Below are 24,795 nucleotides of genomic sequence, written 5' to 3'. Positions count from 1 at the left end.
GTTCCAAAGGGCAGCTTAGCACTAAACCAAACATTTTTCTCCTTCTCAGCAGGTCCTCACAGGTACCTTTGTGGCACTCCTGAGATCCATCAAACTGCGTCTCCCTTTTCCACAGCCCTTAACATGACTTTAAAACAGTGACAAGAGCAATTCTGACAAGTGAACAAGCATATTAACAGAAGCATTCTCTGTGATTCATTTTTATTTGCATGGCTGTGACCATGAAAAAAAATACTGTCAAGAGCCAGGACACTCACCTGATATAAAAGCGTTTTCACTAGGATAATCAGTGAGTCTGTTCTCAAGTATCACCAATTCTAACCCAGAGACACCTTTTATTAAGATAAAAAAAAAAAAAGATCAATCATTGAAATTAGACTTCTACACAGTGACAAAGTGTAAACAGAAGAGAAAGGATGGCTTAGAGGAGGACAAGCCACCAGCTGAAATAACCCAGATAGCGGAGGAGGTATGAAACAAGTAGAAATTGAGCTCATGCCAGCAAGCAGGTAAGTGCCCAAACTCGGTTGAACAAAGCACCCCCTTCACATGCCTAAAGACAATTGCTCCCAGCTCCAGGTTTACTCTCTATTGCACGTTAAGGATGGTTTTTTCCACTTTCTCATTAGTGCTTCTCTGAGGTATTAACACAAGCCCCAAAGTTAAACTTAGCAAAGCATCATGCTGAATTTCTCCATGAAAACTACAAGAGTCTCAGCCTTGCTTCTGAACAGGGAGTTAATATTGGAATGGTGAGTGTCCTGCTGAGCACCTGCCTTCAACTTCACCTCCACCTTTAAGTTCTCCTGTTGTTTAATACTTCTGCCAGCATGTTAGACCTACCAGAGAATAAGGAAAACATGGTATTAACTACTGCTGCCATTCAATCAGCGTGAAGTGGGGCTACAAGACCTCTAAGGAAAACAGTGGTGCGGACCAAGCCTTTGAAAACACATTTCTCTGGAAAAATTAATGGTTGTAAGATCCTGTCTTAACTGCCATGATGTTGAACACAGTGGTTCCTATTTACGCTGAAAGCAAACAGTCATTGCCCTAGAGAACAACCTATTAAGGTTGTCCTTACACACCCCTGATACCCTTCAGAAGCAGTCTCCATAGCTTTTAATTACTGGCAATTGCACAGACTGGAGGCCAGTGAACCACATTCCAGAGCTGAAGTAAACTTGTGGAATTCAAAGAAAGTCAAGCGGAGCTTCCTCTGCCTGGTTAACTGACACAGAGACCTGAATTCACAGTTTTAGACACTTAGTTTTCCATGAAGCTACACCAGCAAACTCCACCAGGAAGTTCTTTTCAGTTCAGTTTACAATGGTCACAAAAATTGTAAGAACTATTCGAGCAGAAAACTTCTTGGTTTTAATAACTGTACTACAGGAGGGTTTCTGCTAAGACAAGGACTTTAGTAAAGGTTCTGAGGCTTCTTTTGGGGTTTTTGGGTTGGGTTTTTTTTAATCCCTTATGAATTCAGCTGTATCTGCAGAGATTTATAGATTAGAATTAGTTATAAAGAACATTTTATAAGTGGTTCTCTTTATCTCAACTTGTTAATATTGATTGTACCCAAGGAAATTAATGTAACGCAAGTAAAAGCACATCACCTAATTCTGAACAAGGTCTACAGCTGGAGAAATTCACCTTCAATACATTCATATATCAGAATGAAAACCAACTGGCAAGACAAAAGATAGGCTTATAGGATCTGCATTAAAGACCAATTTGTAGCTGCTTCCTTGGCACTGAAATGTCAAGAATAGAAGTTTTCATTTCCTCTTCAGCATTTGTTTGAAAAACTAGGGGATATGACATGTCAGGATATTAAACCTTAGTAACAACCAAAAAGGATAAGGGGAAAAAAAAAAATCAAGTGAGAAACTTCTTTTCAATAAACCCAAGCAATATAAAGTGTTATTTTGCTTATATAGATAAAATTCATAATATAAAACCAAGCAAAATACAGCCAAAGCCTTTTTCAAATTCCACTTAACTGTAAACTCCCAATTCAGATTATCATGACGTTGTTCAAAGGCCGAGGAGGTGAAATGAATGGTCTCAGGGTGGGTAAGTGCTGATAAAAAGATGAAGAGATGGAATCATAAATAGATGGCAGCATTACTATTTCTTAAAGTAATGAAAGAAACATTATTACAGCAATTTTTATATTACTGTACCAAAACTGTTGACCTAACAATTGTGTAGAGCTGGGTGGATTTTTCACCTCCTGCCAAATCCTGGCACTGTAAGTGAAAAGCAATCATGTGTCATCATCAGCTTGAGTAACCCAGAACTGTCTCTTCAGAGCAAAAGGCAAAAGTGATACTTACAGAGTAAAAAAAATTAGCTATCCATGATGCAGTGTTGAGAATGTCATCATCTCTTGTACAACTTGTCACAGAGTATTACTTTCTTCACTTTAATGCCCCAATAAATACTTCTGAACAGCCTTCTAACATTATCTGATATTGTCAAACCAAGCAGAACAGAGGAAAAAAAGGAAAGTATCAGATACACAGAGGTTCTGAAACTTCAGTTCATGAGCATCCCTGAAACTCAGTCTCAAAATGCTTTTTGAAACCACCCAAACCTTGCAATTTTTTTTAATTTCAAAGAGAATAGTTCACATAATTCTTCAATGGCAGATGAACATCACAGAAGTTCATCATTAAAAGGGATCAATTTAAAAAGCAAATTGAGAGAGCTGTTGCCTAGCTATAGAATAATAGAATGGTTTGGGTTGGAAGGGACCTTAAAGCTCATCCAGTTCCAACCCCTGCCACGGGCAGGGACACCTTCCACTAGAGCAGGTTGCTCCAAGCCCCTGTGTCCAACCTGGCCTTGAACACTGCCAGGGATGGGGCAGCCACAGCTTCTCTGGGCACCCTGTGCCAGCGCCTCAGCACCCTCACAGGGAAGAGCTTCTGCCTAAGATCTAACCTGAACTTCCTCTGTTTCAGTTTGAACCCACCACCCCTTGTCCTGTCACTACAGTCCCTGATGAAGAGTCCCTCTCCAGCATCCTTGTAGCCCCCTTCAGACACTGGAAGCTGCTCTGAGGTCTCCACGCAGCTTCTCTTCTCCAGGCTGAACAGCCCCAATGTTCTCAGCCTGTCTCCACACAGGAGGTGCTCCAGCCCCTGATCGTCCTCGTGGCCTCCTCTGGACTTTCTCCAGCAGCTCCATGTCCTTCTTATGCTGAGGACACCAGAACCGCACACAGTGCTGCAAGTGGGGTCCCACAAGAGCAGAGTAGAGGGGCAGGATCACCTCCACGACCTGCTGGTCACGCTGCTTTTGATGCAGCCCAGTACATGGGGGCAGTTCTGGGCTCAAGCACACACTGAAGTCTGGTCATGAGCTTCTCACTGACCAACACCCCCAAGTCCTTCTTCTCAGGCTGCTCTGAATCACTTCTCTGCCCAACCTGTAGCAGTGCCCGGGATTGCCCCGACCCAGGTGTAGGGCCTTGCACTTGACTATTACAATTAAATAGCATTGTTTTAAAAGCATTTAGAAGTTACTCATCACCACAAGACCCAAGAATCATTACACACACACCCCCCCATACTGCAGGACAAAATTGTTCCTTCTGCACCTTAAAGACTTTCTTCTCTTGTTGATATATAGGGGAAAACAGGTCCCAGGAAGTGCTTGGAGACAAACATCAGTAATTCCCTATCATAAAAAAAGAGCTCTTTATCCATTTTGGTACTTGGGAGAATACACAAATATGTGTAGCAACAAGAGAACTCTCATCGCTGGCAGCCTCCTATCAGTTATACCTTTGATGGTGTTCGGTATATAAAAATAGTTTGCTTCAAATTACAGGATAACAGGAGTGAGAGGCATTAGAATGCTGCTAGTCACATTAATCGTACATATTGATTGAATACTGAATGCTTTCCCAGTTTGTCTGACAAATTGGAGCGGCTCTGGTAACCCCTCGCTCAAGTGTGTATTCTGCCTCATTCTCTTTTCCATCATTCATTAAAATCTCCTGTGCATACACAAGGGCTTTCTCTCCTGGCTGTCCTCCTGGATTTGATTGCTTGCCAAGTGTTCAGGTGCCCTCTCATCCTCCCATTAACAACTTACTGATCTCCCAGCAAAAGCCTGCAGTGAATTTAAAATTCCCTTTCTCTATGCCTGTTAAATAATCCCTCTCTGCTGTTTGACTGTGCATGAAGAGGGCTGTGCTTCATGGGAGCTGCATGTTATGTGCCCTTTGAGAGAAGAAGTGACAGCTGATGTCACAGGAGATACCATACTCCCTTCAACAAGCTTAACCTTGGGCATACCTACGTTGTTATGACATGTAGGAGCTACTGACACATACTGAGTGGATTTTTTTACTCATCTTTAAAGACAAGATATTAACATCCTGATCTGTGCATAGAAAAAGGTTGGAAAATGGTACCTTTCTAAAAATAGCTACATGGAGTGTCTACAAACACCCTCTCAATGTTCCATAGCTGCTCTCAGTTGCATCTTGTTTGCACACTAGACAGAAACATAAGTGCAAATACTACAGAGTCATGTAGACAGATAAAACCCAGGTGAGTTGCATTCACCTGTATTACACCATCTGTAACAGCTTAGGATTAGAACTTACTTACTGTGCTAGTAACCTGGCTTTTGCATTTGGCAGCATAAGATTACAGTACAGTCCTCCCAAAAATATCCTGAATAAAACAACTTAGGTCAAGTGTTTCAGGTCTTTGTAGACCATGCAGTAGACCAAACACTGCAGGATTATTCTTACAATTCACATTCTGAGCTGTTTGCACTTTAAAAAGTTACCTTAGATAATGCTCCCATCACCAATCGTGATGGGAATTTCACTGACCTCAAAAAGAACTATTTGGGAGCCTGGGAGTGAAGCTGTGCCTTATGGTCCTTCGTGTGGCATTACCCTGAGAAAGGTTCAGCAGCAATCCCAACACAGTAACACAGTTCCCTTCTGAGATGCTGACCCAAGAGGCTGATTTCAACCATCAACAATTCACAGCTCTCACAATCACATCCTTCAGGTGGCCAAGGGCAACTACTTCAAATTCTTCTCAAATCTTTGGCAGCACACTACAACTTCATCCGTTTTCTTCAAAAAAAAACCCAAACCCAAAACATGGATCTGATAAAATTTAAGCACATGAAATAGATTAATAAACAAATGGGAAACAAGGAACTGGATGATAGAGAATAAGAAGGCAACATTTCCCACAGAAATACTTCTGCATGTCTAATTGTTGGCAAAGTCAATGACAAATTGATTTCTCAGCTGCACAGACATCCTGTATACCATGTACCCTATAAAAATATCACTGTTCAATACAAGAATTCAAGTGTCTGCAGAACCAGGATATAGGAAAATAGTTTAGGAGGAAAAAAACCCACTGAACTAATTCTGTAGTGCACGGTAAAGTGAAACAAGGCAATTACATTCTGAAAGGTACATCTCAGAACAGAGTTGTTCAATCCAGAGATCTCTGCATTCCCTTCCATTTCTAACGCTGGATTTTTAAGACCATAAATACCAAACCCAGCTGATTAAAGCAAGGAAAGCCTTTCAATTGTGGAGTTTTCTCTCATGTTCCACATGCAGTTAAACTGATGGTGATTCAGTAGTAGCTTCCTCCATCCCAACCTCTGCAGCAACTTGATCTTTTCACCTTCTCACGTCATTTCACAATAAAGGTGCCTGTGCTGTTCCTCACGTTGGACTAGGCACAGTATGTGGATCAAATGCTGCTGTAGTCCGAGCCACGGGCAGCAAGAGCTGCTGCTGCTTTCCACTCCACCAGAAAGAAGGTAATTGTCCCAAAGAAGCCCACAACCACCATGATGAGGAGCTGCCACTGCAGAAGGAAGTAGTTGCTGTAGAAATAGGCAACTGCTGCACAGATGGACTGAGAGGAAAAACACAGTGTAAAGAGATTATCAGTGGAGATATCCCGTATTACCACACCAGGATTATCAAATTGATATATAAAGTTTAATGTGCAACTCTCAGTAGCATGCAGTGGATGCTATCCAATCATAAAACTTCATTATAGCTCCACATATGGCTTGATATGATATACACCAGATTTAGTTTTCACTTGTATTTAAACAGTGTTCACTGTAGAAAACTCGAAAGTGTTTGTAGCATCTCAAATGCACTTCTCTGCTATTTCAGAAGTTTGTCTACAAACACCACAGCCAAGGCTTTGAAGCCAGTCCTGACAACCGCTTCCAGTCTTACAGCATTACAAACTATTCTATACCAAAATTCATGATGAAATCTGTTGCAGAAACCTTCTCAGCTCATTAAAAACTCAACCCAATATTTTGATAACATTCCACAATCATACTCTCAAAAGGCTTTGTAAAGTAGTACCTGAACAAACTTAAAGATGGCAAAGGCAGGAGCACTGTCTTCCGAATACAGGAAACCTAAAATGCTGAGGAGCTGGGTGTTAAAGCAGCTGTCCCCCAGGCCCAACAGGAAGCTGCAGAATATGGCCACGTTTTTGCTGAAGGAGAGAGTGAATCAAATTTAAAAGCCATTCATTCAAACAGGTTACACATCTATAAACTATTTGGCAGACTGATTGGAAACTGAGCATGGAAGTTATCAACCTAAATCTCACTGGAAGAGAACTAGGAATGCCTGGCTTGGCAAGAAGAAGAGTTTCATCAGATTTCAGTTTCTTGAATGCCAAGTACTATTACCTGCAGTCAATTCTAGACTGAATTAGAACCACTAAAAAAACCCTCATTTTGGTACTTGGAGCCACAAAATCCACAAGGCAGAGACTAGAAGCTGAAACACATGCATGGTGAGTTCATAAAATCTGCAGGAATATTAGAGAACTATCAGTTCATTCTGCAGCAAAACACTCCAGTTAAGGAACAGTCACCTGCACTGGCACAAACTCACATGGTTTAGGGGGAGACTTAGCAGTCTATGGGTAAATGTTGGACTTGATGATCTTCAAGGTATTTTCCAACCTCAATGATTCTAAGTGCTTAGTTACAAGCTAGCAGCTGTGTCTGCACAAACTGACAACACTATTTTCAGCCAAATTGGCAAAAATGCGCTCCAAAAGGAAGTTGCAACGATAAGAAAGCTCCCTACATCCTTCCCCTAACGCTTAGTGCTGTAAGACAGGCATAGCACAGCATCAGTTAGACCAAGTGGATTTGACAACAAGCATTGAAAGACTTTGGAACCAGTGCAACAGCACAAGGCTGCTGCATGGAGTGTCTAAAAACACCTCCTCAGTGTTCCTGCTGTAGTACAACTGAACCCAACACTGTTTTAAAATGAACTGAATTCCTGACATCCAGTACACTAGTGAGACCAGCAACTATTGTAGGAATGGCAGTTCTCAAGCAACATATTTGCTATCAAACATCCTAATGCTTTTAATTCTTATGCCATTCAAGTGCCTAAATTGGATGCACACTGGTAGAATATATACCTTGCATGAAAACAGCATTCCTGAAAGCTTCTTCTATGGAGTTAGTCACTACACAGAAAAGCAACTTCAAGGAATTTTCTGTTAGAGGAACAAGCTGTTTAGATACATCGAGTTATAGCAGCCGAAGGGAAAAGTTCACATACCTTGGAGTCATGTAAGCAATATCATCTGTTCCTTCCATAGGAGCAATAGGGGCATCATTTGGCATGTTGAAAAAAATCAAGTAAAAGGCTAGGAAGTGGACAACGATGCCAAGCATCACCACAGGGTTCCGGCCAAAGCGGTTCTTCTTGCTCAGCAAACCAAAGATTCCTCCACCTGTAGCAGTGGAAAAGTTGGATAATTAAACCAGAACTGAAGATGTGAAAATTAGAACCAAACTTAGAATGCTGTAAAAAAAAGTGCTGACAACTTAGATTATAAATTCCCCCATGCTGGATAACTGAAAGATCAATGGACAAGTGCTTAGCTCTTAATAGGAAAAGCACGACCTCTCTCTCTGCATCCAGGCTGCTAGTGAACAGTGGGTTTTGGTTAAACATTGCACTACTCGAGTTTAAGCAAAGAACAATTACTTCATTCAATTTTATTCAAACAGTAGATCTCATTTAACACAAGCTAACCTTTTTAAAAGAAAGACATATTTAGTGCAACAATTCATTAAAATATGAAGTTACAATATGACTTAAATAATAAAAATGTAAACAAAATACTGTTTAAAAACAGGATATCAAAAGGCTGAAAATGCCCCAAATGGCATCGTAGCCCAGGGTTTCACTCATTGCAAGGGCCACGAGGATGCTCAGGGGCTGGAGCACCTCCCATATGGAGACAGGCTGAGAACATTGGGGCTGTTCAGCCTGGAGAAGAGAAGCTGTGTGGAGACCTCCGAGCAGCTTCCAGTGTCTGAAAGGAGCTACAAGGATGCTGGAGAGGGACTCTTCATCAGGGACTGGAGTGATAGGACAAGGGGTGATGGGTTCAAACTGAAACAGGGGAAGTTCAGGTTAGATCTAAGGCAGAAGTTGTTCCCTGTGAGGGTGCTGAGGCGCTGGCACAGGGTGCCCAGAGAAGCTGTGGCTGCCCCATCCCTGGCAGTGTTCAAGGCCAGGCTGGACACAGGGGCTTGGAGCAACCTGCTCTAGTGGAAGGTGTCCCTGCCCGTGGCAGGGGGTTGGAACTGGATGATCATAAGGTCCTTTCCAACCCAAACCAGTCTGTGATTATATGATTTGTGCTAATCCAAAAAAGAATGCAGAATCTTAGGATTCAATCAGTCTGTCACCTCCTGCTCCAGAACCACTTTACACAGTGTGATGTGTAATTCACAGTGCATTAAGGAACCACATTGCTCATTTTACTCCTATTATTTCAGGTTTTGTTCACATACCCATTACTGGAAGTTTGAAAGACACTATCTGTTAAATACAAATCCCATTTTGAATAACTATATCATCTTAATCCTTTTTTGTGTACCAAGGTAGTAAATTTAGACTCACCCAAAATTTCTCCAACACCAATAAAAATACCAGAGAGCCCAATAAAGCTTTTTGCTTCGCTGCCAAACCTATTCACAGCACCAATGCACGTTCCATATACTCCAGAAAAGAAGGTTAATTCCAGACCTTTGAAGGAAACCAAACAAATAATAAATAACCATTACCAAAGTAATGACAAATCTTTCTGTCTAAAGGCTGTTTTTCTCTACAGTCTCTTTCACGTAAATATATTTAAATGAGGTATGTGCAAGAGAAGCAAACAGGGAATTTTAAACTATGTATTTATGATATTCTCCTAGGAGCTTAGGAAAACTGAATCAGAAAGAACAGCATCACCAACTAGTGTCACAGGCACTTTGGGTCAGTGTTGTTGCTGTGGCACAATCCTCTAGCTAGTTTATACTTCTGATTTTCAAGGATTTTGAACTTTCATGTGAAATAACACTTCAAATAACTGAAGAAATAAAATAACTTCAGTGTAAGAATTCCCCTCCCCAGGTTATGGCAGTCCTAAGAATGTCCCCCCATCCCAAATACCAAGTAGGAGCCAAGATTCCTAAAATGGACTGTGCTGCTTTTCTATACATACATAATGAATAAAAACTGAGAAAGAACTGCTGTTTAAAACACTTTTTATTGCCATTACTGTGAGGAAAGGTGACAAAGCTGAGTCCATCTCACATGACTATAAGCAACTGTCAGTATAAAAATACCTGTTCTTTAATAAAAAGCGTATTTAAAACAATGCAAACTTATGCCTGAACAAAGAAAAACTGCTCAAAAATTGACCTGTTTATAATTTACCTCCTTTGCCTTTTGCTACTGCAAATATATAGTACACCGTCTCCTGGTCCAGGCTACCTGGATACTGCACAGCTTCAAAAAGGGTGAACTTTGAGCAGTCTTAATAACCTAACCATCAATTTCGTTAATAAAAGCTTTTGTGATTCAGAGCACAAGTGTGATGAGGAACCACTGAGGAACTGGGGGGGTTTAGTCTGGAGAAGAGAAGGTTCAGAGGGGACCTTATCGCTCTCTCCAACTGCCTGACAGGAGGATGGAGCCAGGAGGTGGCTGGTCTGTGCTCCCAAGGAATAAGTGATAACAAGTGCTCAATATCCATGTAGACGAGCCCCTCAGTGACACGGTTTAGTGGTGGCATTGGCAGGGCAGGGAACGGTTGGACTTGATGATCTTAAAGGTCTTTTCCAACCTATCTGATTCTCTGATTTATGGGATTTCCTATTTTCCTACATAAAGTGACAATATTGACCAGGAGCCACCAGGTGGCAGCAGCTGTTTCTCCCAGGCTGGACTGCTTTTTTCCTGCTACCTGGAAACCCAAATTTAGGATTAATCAGGCCAAACCTGCCTGAACCCCTGTTCTTGTTACCTTGCTCACGCTCCCATTGTGCTACAAGAGGAATTCAAGTTGGTTAATTTGGGTTAACACAACACTGGAGAGGCCGTGAAGTAACTTGTAACTCAGATCAGTGGCTGGTGCGAGCTGACTTCATAGCTCCCATCGCTATTTCTCTACCAGAAGCTGACTGAAACCTTCAGCAGATGTTGTGGCACCCTTTAGAGTTTGTTCACATTTAAGTTTTTCTTTCCATCTACAAGACCTAACAACAATTTTCCATAACAGGGACTCAGAGCTGAGGTTCTGAAGGTATCTATTCTCCCTAAAACTTAATTTGATCATGAACAAAACTATTTCTGAAGCCAAATAAGGAGCAAGAAGCCCCCCAGAAACTCATTAAAGGATCCCAGTATCATTTTGAACATTTTAAGAGTATTTCTGTGGAAGAATCAGTTCTATATGGCAAAAATAATTGTATTTAGTCTAACAATGGCAGACCAGGATTAACTACAAGTTGCTAAGGAGAGCCTTTGCCACAGCAAATACTAATAACAAAAATAGTTGAAAATGGCTAAATTTTTCCCCAAAAGAACCAAGACTAAACCAAAGACTGTTAGAAATCTCCCATGCCTTAATGAAGGTGACACAAAGTATAATGTACAAGCATTACTTTAATTCCAATGCAACTGCATTAAACAATCTACAACCTATTGATAGTGGAATGCCGAGTGAGAGAAGAGCCATGTGCCACTTTGACCCTCATTTTGGGACCCAGAGCTGTACTGAATCCAGAGTTACAACATCTGTCAGTACTTGCGGCCTTGGTGCACCCCTCCTCCTGTACAGAAATGCTTTTCAGAACACAGGGATGTTGTAACTTATTCAAAGTCAACTGAAATATTCAAGTAATGTTTGCAGACGTACGGAACTGCAAACCTGCCCTGGGGTTAACATTCCGAACAATGCCCTGACATTCCTACATTATCCACTCTGCTTGCTGCATACCTGTGTATGCTGTTGTCACACTGAGAAGCAGAATCTCTTTGGTGAAGCTCAGCTTTATAGATTTCTCTGTAAAGACATAATAATGGAAATTAGTATAACTTCTGATAGCACTGAGATAACCTACACTTTCTTCTGCTCTCTGCTTACAGCAAAACCAGGTTAAAATTCTGCAAACTATGAGTTCATTAAACAGAGAGCTAAAACTGACCCTGCCCTGCCTTTATAAAAGACGTGCTGTGATCTGAAATCCTTGTTTTGTAAGAAAATCAAGGAGGGAAATATTAAAGACAGGATACACAGCTTTCAGTGAGCATACAATTCTCTGTTCATTGTGTATTTGTACTCAGTCCATGGTGACTGTCTCCTAAAAGGATGCATATATTCTCAGTGACGATCCTATGTTCTCAAAACAAACTTAACAGTTACATGCAGAGCGTCTCAAACTCCAGTGCCAACTGCAGGTGCTCCAGTTCAAATTCTTGTGGTGTCATTTGGTGACTAAATAAAACAGTATGTAACTGCTTCCTTATCTTGTTAGTAAAGTTTTTCTTTCTTTTTAAGCTTTCCGGCTTTTAAGCTTTTTTAAGTTTTCAAGTTCTTTTTGTGCTCATCTATATGAGCATAAATACAAGGAAGCTGTTATAAAGAAGCTCATATATAAGGAAGATGTTGATGGAGTTTCAGATCCAAGCTACTTTACAAGGAAGTACCCCTCCAAATTTCTCCTAGACTCTACTAGTACGTAACTGAAGTGACGTCTACTTCACTTTCTTTCCTTTCAGTCATCTGTTTGTATGATACTGTCACCTGAAAGGAGTTTGGTGGTTCCCAAGCTTTTCCAGTTGCAAGCCCTATTTTGTATAGGCTCAAAATCCCAAATGCTCACAGAGACAACTCAATTCCTCTCAGGCTTAAAACTCATCAGCCCCACATCCCTAGGGAACTGTCATCTCCAGTCTGAAAGACATCATCATCTGGCAGTCATTCTTCTATCCCTGAAGGCCTATATTCAAAGGGGAATAACTGAAACGCATTCTTGACGCCTTGTTTGTTCACAAATTTCTCCTCTAAGTGATTAGTACATGATCACATTATCAGCAGAATGATGGAGAGCTGGAAAGGACATGTCAGTGTGTTTAAAGGAACTTTTACGTGGAACCGTACTTACTGAAGGCAGCCAGTGCTCTTGTCAGTTTGTTTTGTGCAGACCTGGGCAAATAAATGACTTGGTCAAAATGGAAAAGAATAACCACAATCTTGCTATGCTGGAAGGCAGGTCAATTGATCCAATTTCCTGTATACTTTCTAGCCCAGCACTATTTCCTGGAATATGCTACTATATTATTAAATATTTCTGAGAATCTAAACTATTAACCAAAAAAACCCCTGTATTTCTGTGCCAGTGAATGCCATTCCAACATTAACCTGCTTAACAGCATCTTTCTTCTGAGCTTTATTTAGCTTTAACCGTTTTTTCACAGGCATATTTACTTATCTTTTTCTAACGTTTACATTGTTCTTTAAATAAAGCAAAAATACTTAAACTGATGCCTCGGGCAAAGCTGTACTGAATCTATCTGTGTACCTGGGTGTTTCTAGTGTATTTATCAGGGTGGCATATACATATATATTCAGACAAGACATGAAAAGCATATTTCTGTATGTAAAGGATAACCTATAAAAAGGGTTTTCTGCTTATTCCAGCCTTTAAACTGGGTTGATGAGGAGAAGACAGACTATGAAAGGCAGATACATGTTCAGTAATAATCAGAGGTAAAAGGTAGCTTTCCAAAGGCATGCGCTTACTGGAAAAGCCATGTGCAGTACTGAACTCCACCCTTGAGAATACACCATATAAAGAACATTCATTCTCACTTGAAGTACAGCCACTATTCTAGTAAATCTAAAAAGTTCAGGTTGTTCACAACATTCATGTTTCAAGTGTAGAGGGGAAACCAAATGCATGATGCTCCAGTGAGGACTAGGAGCGCAAATGTAACAACATGTTCTTGCCATCAACACTTACGAGCTGTCCCCTGGGATTTCATTAGTGGAATTTTCCTCCCCTGGAGCTTTCGTGTCCTCTTGTTTCCTAATCAGAAAGAACAGAACTGTGCCCACAAGACTGATAACAGTCAGAGCAATGAAGACAGTTCTGCGATCACTCTCTGTGGAAAAACAAACGAGACATAAGTAGATGTGCAAAAGTAAGTCAAATACCTTAAAGAACTAATACAGACATCCTCCAGAGCTGCTTAGAATGCATGCTCATTTTCTAACCTACCTTCCACACGGAGCACAAGGTACCCAGCTGCTGGCAAATTCCTGCCTCAGTTTTATGATGCTAATAAAATATCAGCATACTAAAGAGTGTCACTGGCATTTTCTGCCATGCAAAGGGTAGGACCAAGGAGGAGAGCATAAATTATTAGCAGAAGAAAGCACATCTTTCAAGACTTACATAATTCAGAGTGGACATAGCAAACTACCCCAAATCCCTTCAGGTTGCTAAAAAAGCTCTTCAGTGGCATCAGAAATATTAGTGCCATAACATCAGGAACTGCTAAGGCTTGTAAACTACAAGGGCCTTAAACCCACCAAAACCTCAGTAACTGATAGAGCATGGGATGTGCAGCTGGAGGAAGGTAACTGCTGCACTCACCACTCGTTTAGCACACTACAGAAGTCACTCCATTTACAAATATTAAGCAGGGGAAATAAAAAAGCCAAGAAATAGCTACTAGTGACTGAACTAGTGTATGATTCCGAAGATATTGTCTACACTTGTATTTATTTCCCCTTTAGCTTAAAGGTAAATGTAAAATTGCTCCAAATATAACATGCGTATGATCACAGGACAAAAAGAGAATATGGGTTTAACCTTGAAATGCCTGTAATATTTTCTATAGGTTGTAAAAGGAAGGAGGAATTGATTTTTAAACACCAAACCTTCCAATATCAACGTTTTGTAATAAAGAGGAGTCTCAAGACATTTAAAGGTGGAGGAAAATGTAACAGCAGAACTCCCTCATAGTTACTTGCTCTATTCTGTGGTTAGCAAGAGCAATGAAATTTGGAACACAGGGAATTTCAGGCCCACCAGGTTCAAAGTGTTTCTAATACTTTCAATAAAACTTAAACCTTTTTGTTAGAGATGAAGGAATATGGAAAATGATCTCCAAAAATCAACCTCTGCTGTGCTACCAAGCCTGTGTCTGTGGAGAGCCTGAAGTCAGATCTAACAGCAGCATGAAGCAGACTATTCATCTCAACAGGGCAGTACTTCTGAAGCCTAATAATCATCCTTTAACAGACAACATCTTATTCCTGATTGACTACAGCTGAAGTATCCTCATCTTTTAAATGTTAAAAAGAATTGACACTTCCAGTAGATATTTTACTTTAAGACTACAACAAGGAAAACTCTCAGAGTCATTACAGAACAGGAATCAACCCTATTTGTTGACAAAATGTTGGGTTTTCCCAGTTCAGGTTTTATAACTACAACCTTAGATTTTGCTCTGTTTTCTTAGTTGATACCCCCACCTACTCGCCTTGCTTAAACAGTTGCCATAGATCTCTGCTTTAAAACCACCAAGTCACAACAACTATCCAGCATCTTAAGCATATGAAGTCCTGCTCTTTACAATCCCATCAGGAATTAGTCTTCATGAACTATGCCAAGAAAGGAAGACCAAGTTCTTAAACACTCCACCAGCAACAGTGCCAGTTTAAGCAGCAGCAGCCCACTCTCAGCGCAGCTGCACATCTCAACCTCTGTCTTCTACACTACTTTGCATCACCACAATGATTAGTGCAGCTGTGAACTGGGATAGTTTTCCTTTATGTCACAGTTTAATCAATCTCAGTCTATACTGGGAACTTACTTTAGTATAGGATAATGTGCATATTAAACATACAGCCATTCCAGAATACTTTTCCCCCCAAATATTTTCTGCCTGCCTTTGCTATCTGTCATCACGAATGTTTCCTTCTTTTTATTTCTATTTTGGATGCCAGAGAGGGACTTTTCGTCACGGACTGTAGCGATAGGACAAGGGCTGATGGGTTTAAACTTAAACAGGGGAAGTTCAGGTTAGATCTAAGGCAGAAGTTCTTCCCTGTGAGGGTGCTGAGGCGCTGGCACAGGGTGCCCAGAGAAGTGTTAAGTGCTCTATCCCTGGCAGTGTTCAAGGCCAGGCTGGACAGAGCCTTGGGCAACATGGTCTAGTGTGAGGTGTCCTTGCCCATGGCAGGGGGTTGGAACTGGATGATCTTAAGTCCCTTCCAGCACAAACCATTCTATGATTCTATGAAATGTGTATTTTGGCATGAGCATGTCTGTGCAGGGAAAATCCCAGAATAGCTATTGTGGAAAACCTTACTCTAAACCAGCATTGTGAAGACTTTCACAGACAATATCCTAAAGGAAGTACTCAAAGTGTATTGCATGCAGGAAAATAATGTATACAATACAAGGGCTGGGAGTACCATGGGACATTAAATGAAAAACATACTCCAAAAACAGCTTTACAATAAATTAGGGGGGAGAAAAAGTCTGCTATTGTGTAAATTTCTTGCCACTTTCCAGTCCCTTACTTCATCTGTTTATTCATGCTACCATGTTTTAAAGGATGGCCTCCCATATAAGCAAGCAATACCCACCTGATATGTGAGTTTTTCCTTGCCAAGCAAAGTATATATAGAGGTTTCCAAAAAACAAGCTGTAAACAAAAAGGACAACAAAGGTGAACAGGACTTTTTGTGGTAAGATTAAGGGTGTAGCATCACAGTACTACCAATACTATGCATAAAACCAGTACGGTGCCACTGTGAAAGAAATAAAGCCTAATAATCCCTTTCCATGCAAACTGCCTACTCTATACAAAGCTTCAAACACAGCAGAGGATTCTTCCCTGGAATGCTGGCTCTTCATTTCCAGCAATCAAGACAAAAGTGATAGCAAAAGTGAGCCAACCTGCATCTATGTTGCCCGTCTCTCACCTTGGAAGGGTATAGGTTAGAAAGTGGACACGTTTCTGGAGGTGATGTTGTCATACTTCCTCAGAAGAGTCCTGAAGTATTGCTCCAGCACTGGTGTTAATGGCTCAAGGGAAATTCTATGTTCCTACCTAGTGTTTCATAAAATCTAGTAACTCTGAATAGTGATTCCAAACAGCCCCAGAGCCAGTTTTCCTCATATAAAGCCATGCATTTTACTCACTGTAAAACACACAATTACTTGTGTTTGTGGAAATTGCTACTCTGATAACATTCTGATAGGTTAATTATAGAACCTGAAACTCAGGGAACAGAAGCAGCATGCCACTGGCTGAGACATTATCCATGCCCTCTGGTATAGGCTCACCAGCCTAAGCACCTTCAGCAATTCATTCCTCTCATCATCTCCCACTATCCAGAACTCTATTAAAGGTGGCGGAAGGTCTCTCTCTTGAGGAACCATTTGTGGACCTACTGCCAGTGAATTTGTTTGATCCCTTTTTGATCTTGCTGACACCATCCAACTCTACACCCTCCTGTGGCAACAAGCTGTAAAAGTTTAATCACCCACTGTATAAAGCAGCACCTTATCTGTTTCAATCCAGCCCTCTTCTGGTTTCACCAAGTGACCCGAGTTCTAGTGCAGCAGCATTTGGTGAGCAACAGTTCTACATTCAGCTCGCCTGGTGAAAACCTCCATGTTCGGGTGACATGGCATAATCCTCCTCAGTAGAGTCCCAGACTTTTTAGTCTCTCAAGTCAGCAACTCTCCCTTCTTGCATGTTTTTGTTATTTCCCCCACACCCTAAATGCATTACACAAGAGCCATAAACCATATCCAAAAATACTCAATGGCAGCAATATAGTGTCCACCACCTTTCTTAATGCCAAGACTTTTTTGGTTGCCACAGCACTCAAACTTATCAGAGTACTATCAACAAGAAGATCTCTTTTCTGACTTCTGACTGCCAGGTCCAACTTCAGTATCTTCACCTTGTCAGCGAGCAGCGAGGTCTGGCTGCTCCTTCAGGGAAAGGGGGGGTAAAAGTCAAGGCAATAAAACATCCAGCAGAGAAGGCGCCTGAGCAGTTAGAGCCCAGTCCCACAGTCCTCAAGCAAGGCAAGCAGGGCAGACCCAAAAACTGTAAGCAGGGTCAACTAAAGTCCTGACCATCACAGAAGCTCATGTTGATAAGACAGGGCTGAGGTCAAGCTGAGAAGTCAGCCCACAGGCCAGAGTCAGGTCTAGCAATTCCCACACAGGTCCACAGTGAGAAGACAGAACAAAGCCAAAATGGGAAACCAGCCTGTAGACTAGATCAGCAGGACCCACAGCCAGGCACAGACACGGCTACAGCTGAGCTGGAGACCCAGCCTCCTGCAACACAACTCCAGAAGAACTGAACACCCAGAACCAAGTTTAAATGAGGCTCCTGGGCCCACGAGCAGATGGGAAGGATGTGGTGGAGGTGCCAGGTGAGGTGGTTCAGAACCATTAGGGATAATTAGAGCACTCAGGGTCCTGACACTAATTAGCACAGCCCTCACAATCAACAAGATTTGTGTCACATGTGTCAATGCTCCCCTAACAGAAATGTGTCTTTTTAGCACATTGAGAGCAGAGGTTTGCACTATGTAACTTCCATTCACTGTTCTATTAATGCACAATAGCAATAGAAATGTTCCTTCCACCTCTCCCTCCCACTTGGGGGTTGGAAGTAGATGATCTTAAGGTCCTTTCCAACCCAATCCATTCTGTGATTCACTGACTATAAGGTGTCAGTGGAGTGGTTTTTGATGCAGTCTCCCACTTACCACAAAATGTAAGACGTAGAATGTGTACCCAACCAAAAAAAGATTCACAAATAAAGCTTACCTGGACTGTAAGAGTGCCCAGAATACTCCACTGTTCCTTCCAATGGTGTTTTCATCTGAATTTACAGTCAAGCAATTTCCCTGTGCTGTCCATAGGACTGGAAGAGACGGAATATATTGCTCAAGTAATAAAAACGTTTTACAGGTGTATTCAAATATAGCAAAGAACAGTAAGCAGGGTAAGAACAATGCTTACCAGCAGCTGCAATGCCAATAAAAACAGAAGCAGTGTAGAAAGCCCATGTAGTAGGTTGGATAAAAACTGCAATGTACAGGCTAGAATAGAACAGATCAGTTTACTGCATACAGACAAGTGAACAATGCTTTTGAACCATCAGACAGCTCACTTAGCTCAGGTTGTATGTGAAAAAAGGGAATCTTTACTCCACTAAGCATGTAGAATTTTCTTTTCTATAGTCATTACCCTGAGACCACGACCTGAACTCCAAAGTGTGGAAATGCTGGGGGGAAAATACACTCTGTTTCCAGTAACTCTGCAGTCACACATCTACTGAGACAAATAGTATCTGTCCAAGCTGCTTTGCTTAGCCAGTACAACGTCATATATGGCATGGTAGCCTTAGATGTGAAAAAGACAAAGCATTACTTAAGAGGAAGCAGACAAAAATTCAAAAGCCATACTTACCTATAAAATACACCACTAACAACCATGGAGAGCTGAGGTTCTACTATTGCAACCACTGAGGGTGAGATAAGATTTGATGCAGAGAATACTCCATAAATGATGGACATGCTACAAAAATAAACAACAAAGATGATTAAGTACTTAAAACACAGGGTATAAGTGCAACTGATTTAGGAACATTCAGTTGATTCCAAAACATCAGGTTAAGTACATACATGATTTAAGTAACTGCATAACCTTCATGGTCAAACATTTCCTTCCAGTCTTCTGTTACCTTCATCCCTTGCACTCTGTATGGGAGTGTTTCTTGGATTGCTGAATAGGCTATTGTAGGCCAGCATAGTAATTTACAACATGCATTTGTCAAACTGTGCCTCAACGATAGTTACTGTACTTTGTGCCTAGGACTGCTAGAGGAGAATGTTCCAGAGCCTCATTTGTCTCTCAGTGAGGTTTTTATGTTCTGCCAAATACACCACAGAAATTTTATACAGATGTATTTTCTACCAACTATATTTTTAGTTTAAATGAAGATAGTAAACCCTTCAAAGCAGCAACCATGTTCTCCTACATGACAGGTTAATCTGGGATACAAAAGGTCCCTGCTCACGCTTGACAAGTTTGACTGTGCCAGTGCAATTAACAAACAGAACAGCTCCTTGTGGCTTTGCTTCTCATTTCTGACTGCTTCTTCCACATTTATGTTCCAGTATCTCCTGGAAGCTTATCCATGCCACCTATACTACACAAAGGTCTCTTCTCACAGGTAACAAGTGACAGGACGAGAGGTAACAGCCTCAAGCTGCACCAGGGGAGGTTTAGATGGAGATGAGGAACAATTCCTTCCCCAAAGGGTGCTCAGGCATTGGAACAGCCTGCCCAGGGCAGTGCTGGAGTCACCGTCCCTGCAAGTGTTCACACCCCGTGTAGCCGAGGCCTCAGTGCCATGGGTTAGTGGTGGCCTTGGCAGTGCTGGGGAACGGTTGGACTTGATGATCTTAAAGGTCTTTTCCAACCTGGCTGTTTCTGATTCTATGATTCTAAAGGCAAACCAGCAAGGCCTTAGTTAGCAGTTTTATTTATTTTAAAACTTCCACATTCTCCCTCTCCTAAGATAAAATGCTGACAATGTGATGACCATATGGTGCGTTTTCTCCCTAGAAAGAGAACATGCAAAACAGATCTGTAGCTCAACTAGAAGTAAGTCAAAGTAGAACTGGAGTGAATGTGAGAAGCCTGTTTAAAACTCCTTTAAGTATGTCACGAAATTGTAAAGTCAGCAGAATGCTACAATCTCTCTAGCGGATGGCATTATAACTGCCTTCACCCTGCAAGGAGCAAAGTAAGATCTGTGTAAATTACCTTGTGTAGCCACTGCCATGGAAGTCCGTGCTGTTTAAATTTGTGATAACAGTTTGCTGTGAGGAGAAAATCATACATTGTCACATACTAGAATATATCTTGTAGTCTGAGAATACTTGCATCAGTTTGAAGTTAGTATCAAACATTAGAATTAATGAAGGTGAAGGAGATATTCGGCAGGAAAACATGTTTGTAGTAGTAATCAGTATATCATGATTTCATCAGAGACCTTAAATTATTTCACAGTAGTTCTGTTTCACTGAACCCCTCTCTAAGGTAGATTTGTATGACTGTCTCCATTTTAAAAGTGGGAAAAAAGGAGAAGTTTCAAAATACTCTTCATTTGGCCTAACCCTGAGCTTCTGATTAGAGTTTCCGTTCTTTCTGGTTTCCTGTTACCTTCCTGTTCCTATTTTTTCCCTTGAATCAGCTTTAATGATCACGAGACCATGGAATTAGTTGGCTTGGCAGGCAGATCTGATTGAAAGTCACTTGGAATGACTTTAATGACAATAAATTACATGACTGCATGATCACTGGGTCTAATTCAGTGCGGTGCTCTGAATTCGTTGCAGAACTTCTAAGATTCCTGGGCTGTACTCACATCCAGTGCCATGCTGAACATGACACTTACAAAAACTATCCTAAAGTAGTTACTCCTATAAAGCAGTGAAGGACATTTATATGTCTGAACCCAGGAAGGATTCTTCTTGCACACAAGAAAAGAGAAGCTGCAAGACCTGTAGGCTCAAGAGGTATGTTGAAATCCAACTGTCCTTCAGGCACATTACTAATACTGAAAGCAATGTCGACAGCTCCGTAAGTTAGAGGACCTGGACTGAGTATATCAGTAGCAGGATTCTAAAACTGTAAGTAGTTAAGAGTGCAATCTGCTTTTAATAGTAAATGTGGATTATGTTATGCTCAATTTTGCTTCACCACACAAAGAGATACACACTACTAAAGCAGTAAATTACTTTTTCAGCTGGTGACTTGGCAGTTTTAGCAATTATGGAAGTCTAACAACTTGTCAGATGTTATCCTCATACTCCCCCTCAATATCTAGTTTGTTAGAACAGAAAAACATGTTTAGATTAGGAAAAACACTCGTGGGCATAGTTAATAATAACAACTTAGGGAAATATTTTGAAAGAGACTATACGGAATAATCAGAAATATGAAAAGCCCCATGTAATTCAATTGTTAAATATTTCAAGTGTCAAAACAAGACACTATTTTAAATGGCAAACATTTGGTAAGATTAATTTTCTACTTTCTAAGCAATCAGGCACAGTACCATGTGTAGCTCTGCCACCTTAAACTGCTTAGTTATCCAGTTCACCAACTTAATCTAGTTAACACAGAGCCAATAGAGACAAAATGTCAAGGTGTCTTGCACATTCAGAAATGCCACATAAAGTACCTCTTAGAGTACACAAAAGACAAGGAAGGATGAATAACTGTGATAGAAAACTTGGCACATTTTGAAATCCACACCTACCGCAATATTTCCGCAGGTTTGGAAAGCAGTGAATATAAACATAAATGAGACTCCCAAGATAATGATGTTGAAAAGGTTTTTGGATTCAGGAGACATCTTGTGTTTTCTTGCCAAGGCCTCAGCTTCAGTCTGGAAAAAGTCTATTTTCTTTTAAACGTTTCCTCTTAACTGCTGTTAAAAACAAACAAGCAAAAGGAATAAAAGAAAAAACAAGGAAGCTTAAAAAAGGATGATTACCGAGGGCTACTTATCAGCTGTTAGAACACAACCATCAACTAACTCTTAAATATTGTACAGTAAAATCAGGAACTTGAAAAGCAAACACCAAAGAAAAGTCTGGTGCAAAGGGTAAAGACCAACATTTTCTACCTTTTCCCATGAAGTTAACAGAGCAGACTGCAGTGTGTTACTTCTTCATGACATCACTTTCCCCCAGATGAAGCAGTTTCCCAAATACCAAGCTAGTTCATCAGCTCAGTTGCTTGCCATTGTTTGAAATCAGAATTCCGGACCACAGCCTCTGAATCACCTGACGAAGGGAAGATGAGACATTTGTCCACAGGAGTCATTTCCATGCATGTTGGACAGGAAATAAGGAACATTTCCCAATCTAGATCAGCTGACCCAGCCCTTGTGCACTCTGGGAAATGCAGTTTTATGAGAGTACATCTTTGCTACTTAAAAGGGTGGAAATCTCCTCATCCTTAACATAAAATGATTTGTACTTGTCTAAGAATTGTAATCTCTATCCACTGGCAGGATAAGAAAAGTCTCACGAAATCATCTAACTGTTTAATCCACTGAATCAAAACAGAGTTATTCCAAAGGAAAAATGATTCTCGCCTGGGAAAATCCACGTATCTCAGCACCACGAGCACACAAGCTCCACATGGTGCTTCTGTCATTGTCCCAGTGACTCAGGATAGAAAAGAGTCTTCATAATCTTTCACTGCCTTATCTCAAGGAACAGCATTATAATTATCAATTGCATGCCCTTAATATTATACTTCGCATTGTTTCTAAATAATACATTTCAGATCAATTGAACTTTAAGTTGTGAAGATCTCTGCTAAAAGTCGAAAGAGGCTCAATCACACATTGACTGAATGGCTGCTTTTTACTGTCACCATCTTCTGTCTGCCCTGTTGGGGCTCCAGGTCAGCCTTGGAGCATTCAGCTAAATCAGCTCCACTTAAGTGCAGGAAGGGAAGGAAATACATAATTGATTGAAGTAAATGCCAAATCGCCAAATATCACCTCTGCTAGCAACAGTAAAGGATGAAATAAAACCTGCATCCCCGCTATCATCATGTATTTAATACTCTGAATTCCTCAGTTGCATTTTATTCAAAATGTCTTTTTTTTTTTCTTTTCTTTCCAAAACAGTATTTATTTTTCACTAGTGGAATAAAGTCCATACAATTATTCACAGGCTATTCTACAAAGATCCAATTAGAATATCAAGGTGGGTTTTGGTTTTTTTTAATACAAGCAAAGCTCTCTTCTTCCTTTTTTAAATTATGAATTTATAGTACCAGCTTTTTAACATCCCCTGGACACTGTGTCCCATTCATGCCTCTTTCCCTTGTGCCAGCATAAAGATTCATCCACTTGCATGGCAAACCGGGCTGGTGTGCTGGAGTAATTCTTTTGGTAACAGCTTGTATTGAAATGCCTGAAACTGGGGAAGAAGGGACCCAGGACACTCGCTCTGTCACTTTAGGGTAATCATTGTAAAGAGAAACTTCACATTTCTCCTTCTTCACATTTCAGCAGATGAATTACAATTTTTAAGCAAAATTATCTGGGGAAAAAAACAGAACAAATATAGCATGAAGCAATACACAATGTGAAAATCAGTACTAGTTTATTTGACTTCCTGAAGTCCTGTTGCTTCTGGGTTTCTACTGATGTCACTACTTATTTGTGTACTTCAGTGCAAAAATTATTAGACACAGTTGCAGCAAGAATGAGGATTTAAATTCTGAGTTTGTTTCCTCATTGTTAATACTATCATTTCACTAAATACATCACTATTCTTTTTATTCTTTTTTAACATAGTACTATGGAACAGATGGATAGAAACACTTATTAAGAGAGGAACGAGGCATTATAACTCACACTTGGAGTTCGGGAATTTTAGTCAGTGCCTGTAGTCACATACCACACCTTTTGGGGAGGGGGAGGCAGCTTTCACGTTATTCCCTAGACAAAACTCTGTGAATCTGCTTGTCACTTTTACACGAGGGCTGTGCTCATCTCCCCTGTGCCCACTTCACCACGCACGCTCTTCACCAAAGCACGAACCTGGAGAGAACACCGTGTGTAAACGGGGTATCTAACGCTCCCAGCTCGGCTCGCAGCTCCCCGACAGGCACGGTGCAGCCGGGGGAGCTCGCCTCGCCAGCAAGGCGGGGGTCTGCCTGCACGGCTCTACCACAGCCCGCATCCCGAGCCGCACGCACCGAGGAGGGCTTCCCCAAGCACCGCTACGGGCAGGAGGTGAACAACAACCCACGAAGCGCACAGCCGGGCCCCTTCACAGCGGCGACTGTCGCACACACCCAGCTGCAGCGGGCGGGAAGGGCGCAGACCGCCCAGAGACCACAACCCGCCTGCCCTCACAGCGCCTAGCCTGCGACTCCCGCCCGCCTCCCCTCACAGCGCTCCGCCATTTTGAGCTGCCTCCCGCCCGCCCGCGCGGGGGCCCATTCCCTACGGGAACGCTGCTTTTTCTTTCTGCGCGGCGGCGCTCCCCGCCCCTCCCCCCGCACCAGCCCTGCTTCCGTTTGCATTTCAGATTTTTTATTTTTAATTTGTTTTGTACCGTTTTCAGCACACATTGTTCAAAATTTCCCCGTCTCCGCCGAGTCCTTCCGGGTCAACGGCGGAGGAGCCGTAACGGTTAATTTTAACAGCGGGCGAGTTATTAATATTAGCAGACGCTTTGCCGCGCGCGCTCCTCCAGGATCCGCGGCCGGTAAGGAGCGGGGGAAAAAAAAAAAAAAAAATAAAAGAATTAAGGAAAAATAAAACGTCGCTGCAGGAGCGGGGCGGGCGCTTTC

At 41.4% G+C, this 24,795-nt stretch overlaps 1 protein-coding gene across 4 annotated transcripts; it reads right to left on the bottom strand.

Annotated features, from left to right (window-relative positions):
- Positions 1-1,442: 1,442 nt before the first annotated feature.
- Positions 1,443-24,725, bottom strand: MFSD11 (major facilitator superfamily domain containing 11). Of its 4 annotated transcripts, XM_030506482.1 has the most exons (16): positions 24,558-24,725; positions 23,900-24,037; positions 22,100-22,259; positions 21,731-21,901; positions 20,230-20,285; positions 18,868-18,975; positions 18,418-18,497; positions 18,223-18,319; positions 16,011-16,069; positions 13,372-13,513; positions 12,514-12,554; positions 11,346-11,411; positions 8,978-9,103; positions 7,622-7,796; positions 6,392-6,527; positions 1,443-5,921 (listed from the first exon to the last, which is right to left on the bottom strand). In XM_030506482.1, exons 4-16 carry the CDS (start codon positions 21,824-21,826, stop codon positions 5,754-5,756), a joined length of 1,350 nt encoding a protein of 449 aa, XP_030362342.1. In that variant the 5' UTR covers positions 21,827-21,901; positions 22,100-22,259; positions 23,900-24,037; positions 24,558-24,725; the 3' UTR covers positions 1,443-5,753. The 4 variants fall into 4 exon arrangements, with proteins under 4 accessions (XP_030362342.1, XP_030362344.1, XP_030362345.1 ...); XM_030506484.1 differs by lacking the exon at positions 23,900-24,037; XM_030506485.1 differs by lacking the exons at positions 23,900-24,037; positions 24,558-24,725 and having other exon boundaries at positions 21,731-21,898; positions 22,100-22,493.
- Positions 24,726-24,795: the final 70 nt, after the last annotated feature.

The sequence above is a fragment of the Strigops habroptila genome, chromosome 14, assembly GCF_004027225.2.
Source record: "Strigops habroptila isolate Jane chromosome 14, bStrHab1.2.pri, whole genome shotgun sequence".
Lineage (NCBI taxonomy): Eukaryota > Metazoa > Chordata > Aves > Psittaciformes > Psittacidae > Strigops > Strigops habroptila.
Note: the sequence above shows the minus strand (reverse complement) of the source record. Positions and strands in the feature narration are given on the sequence as shown.

Bases quoted from the DNA above. Each gene is read 5' to 3' on its own strand.
- MFSD11 (XM_030506482.1), bottom strand. From the start codon at position 21,826: ATGTCTCCTGAATCCAAAAACCTTTTCAACATCATTATCTTGGGAGTC. The intron at 18,320-18,417 runs GTAAGCATTGTT...CGTCTCTTCCAG, and splicing joins TATTGGCATTGCAGCTGCTG to TCCTATGGACAGCACAGGGA. The intron at 13,514-16,010 runs GTGGGTATTGCT...GTTTTTCCACAG, and splicing joins AGGAAAAACTCACATATCAG to AGAGTGATCGCAGAACTGTC.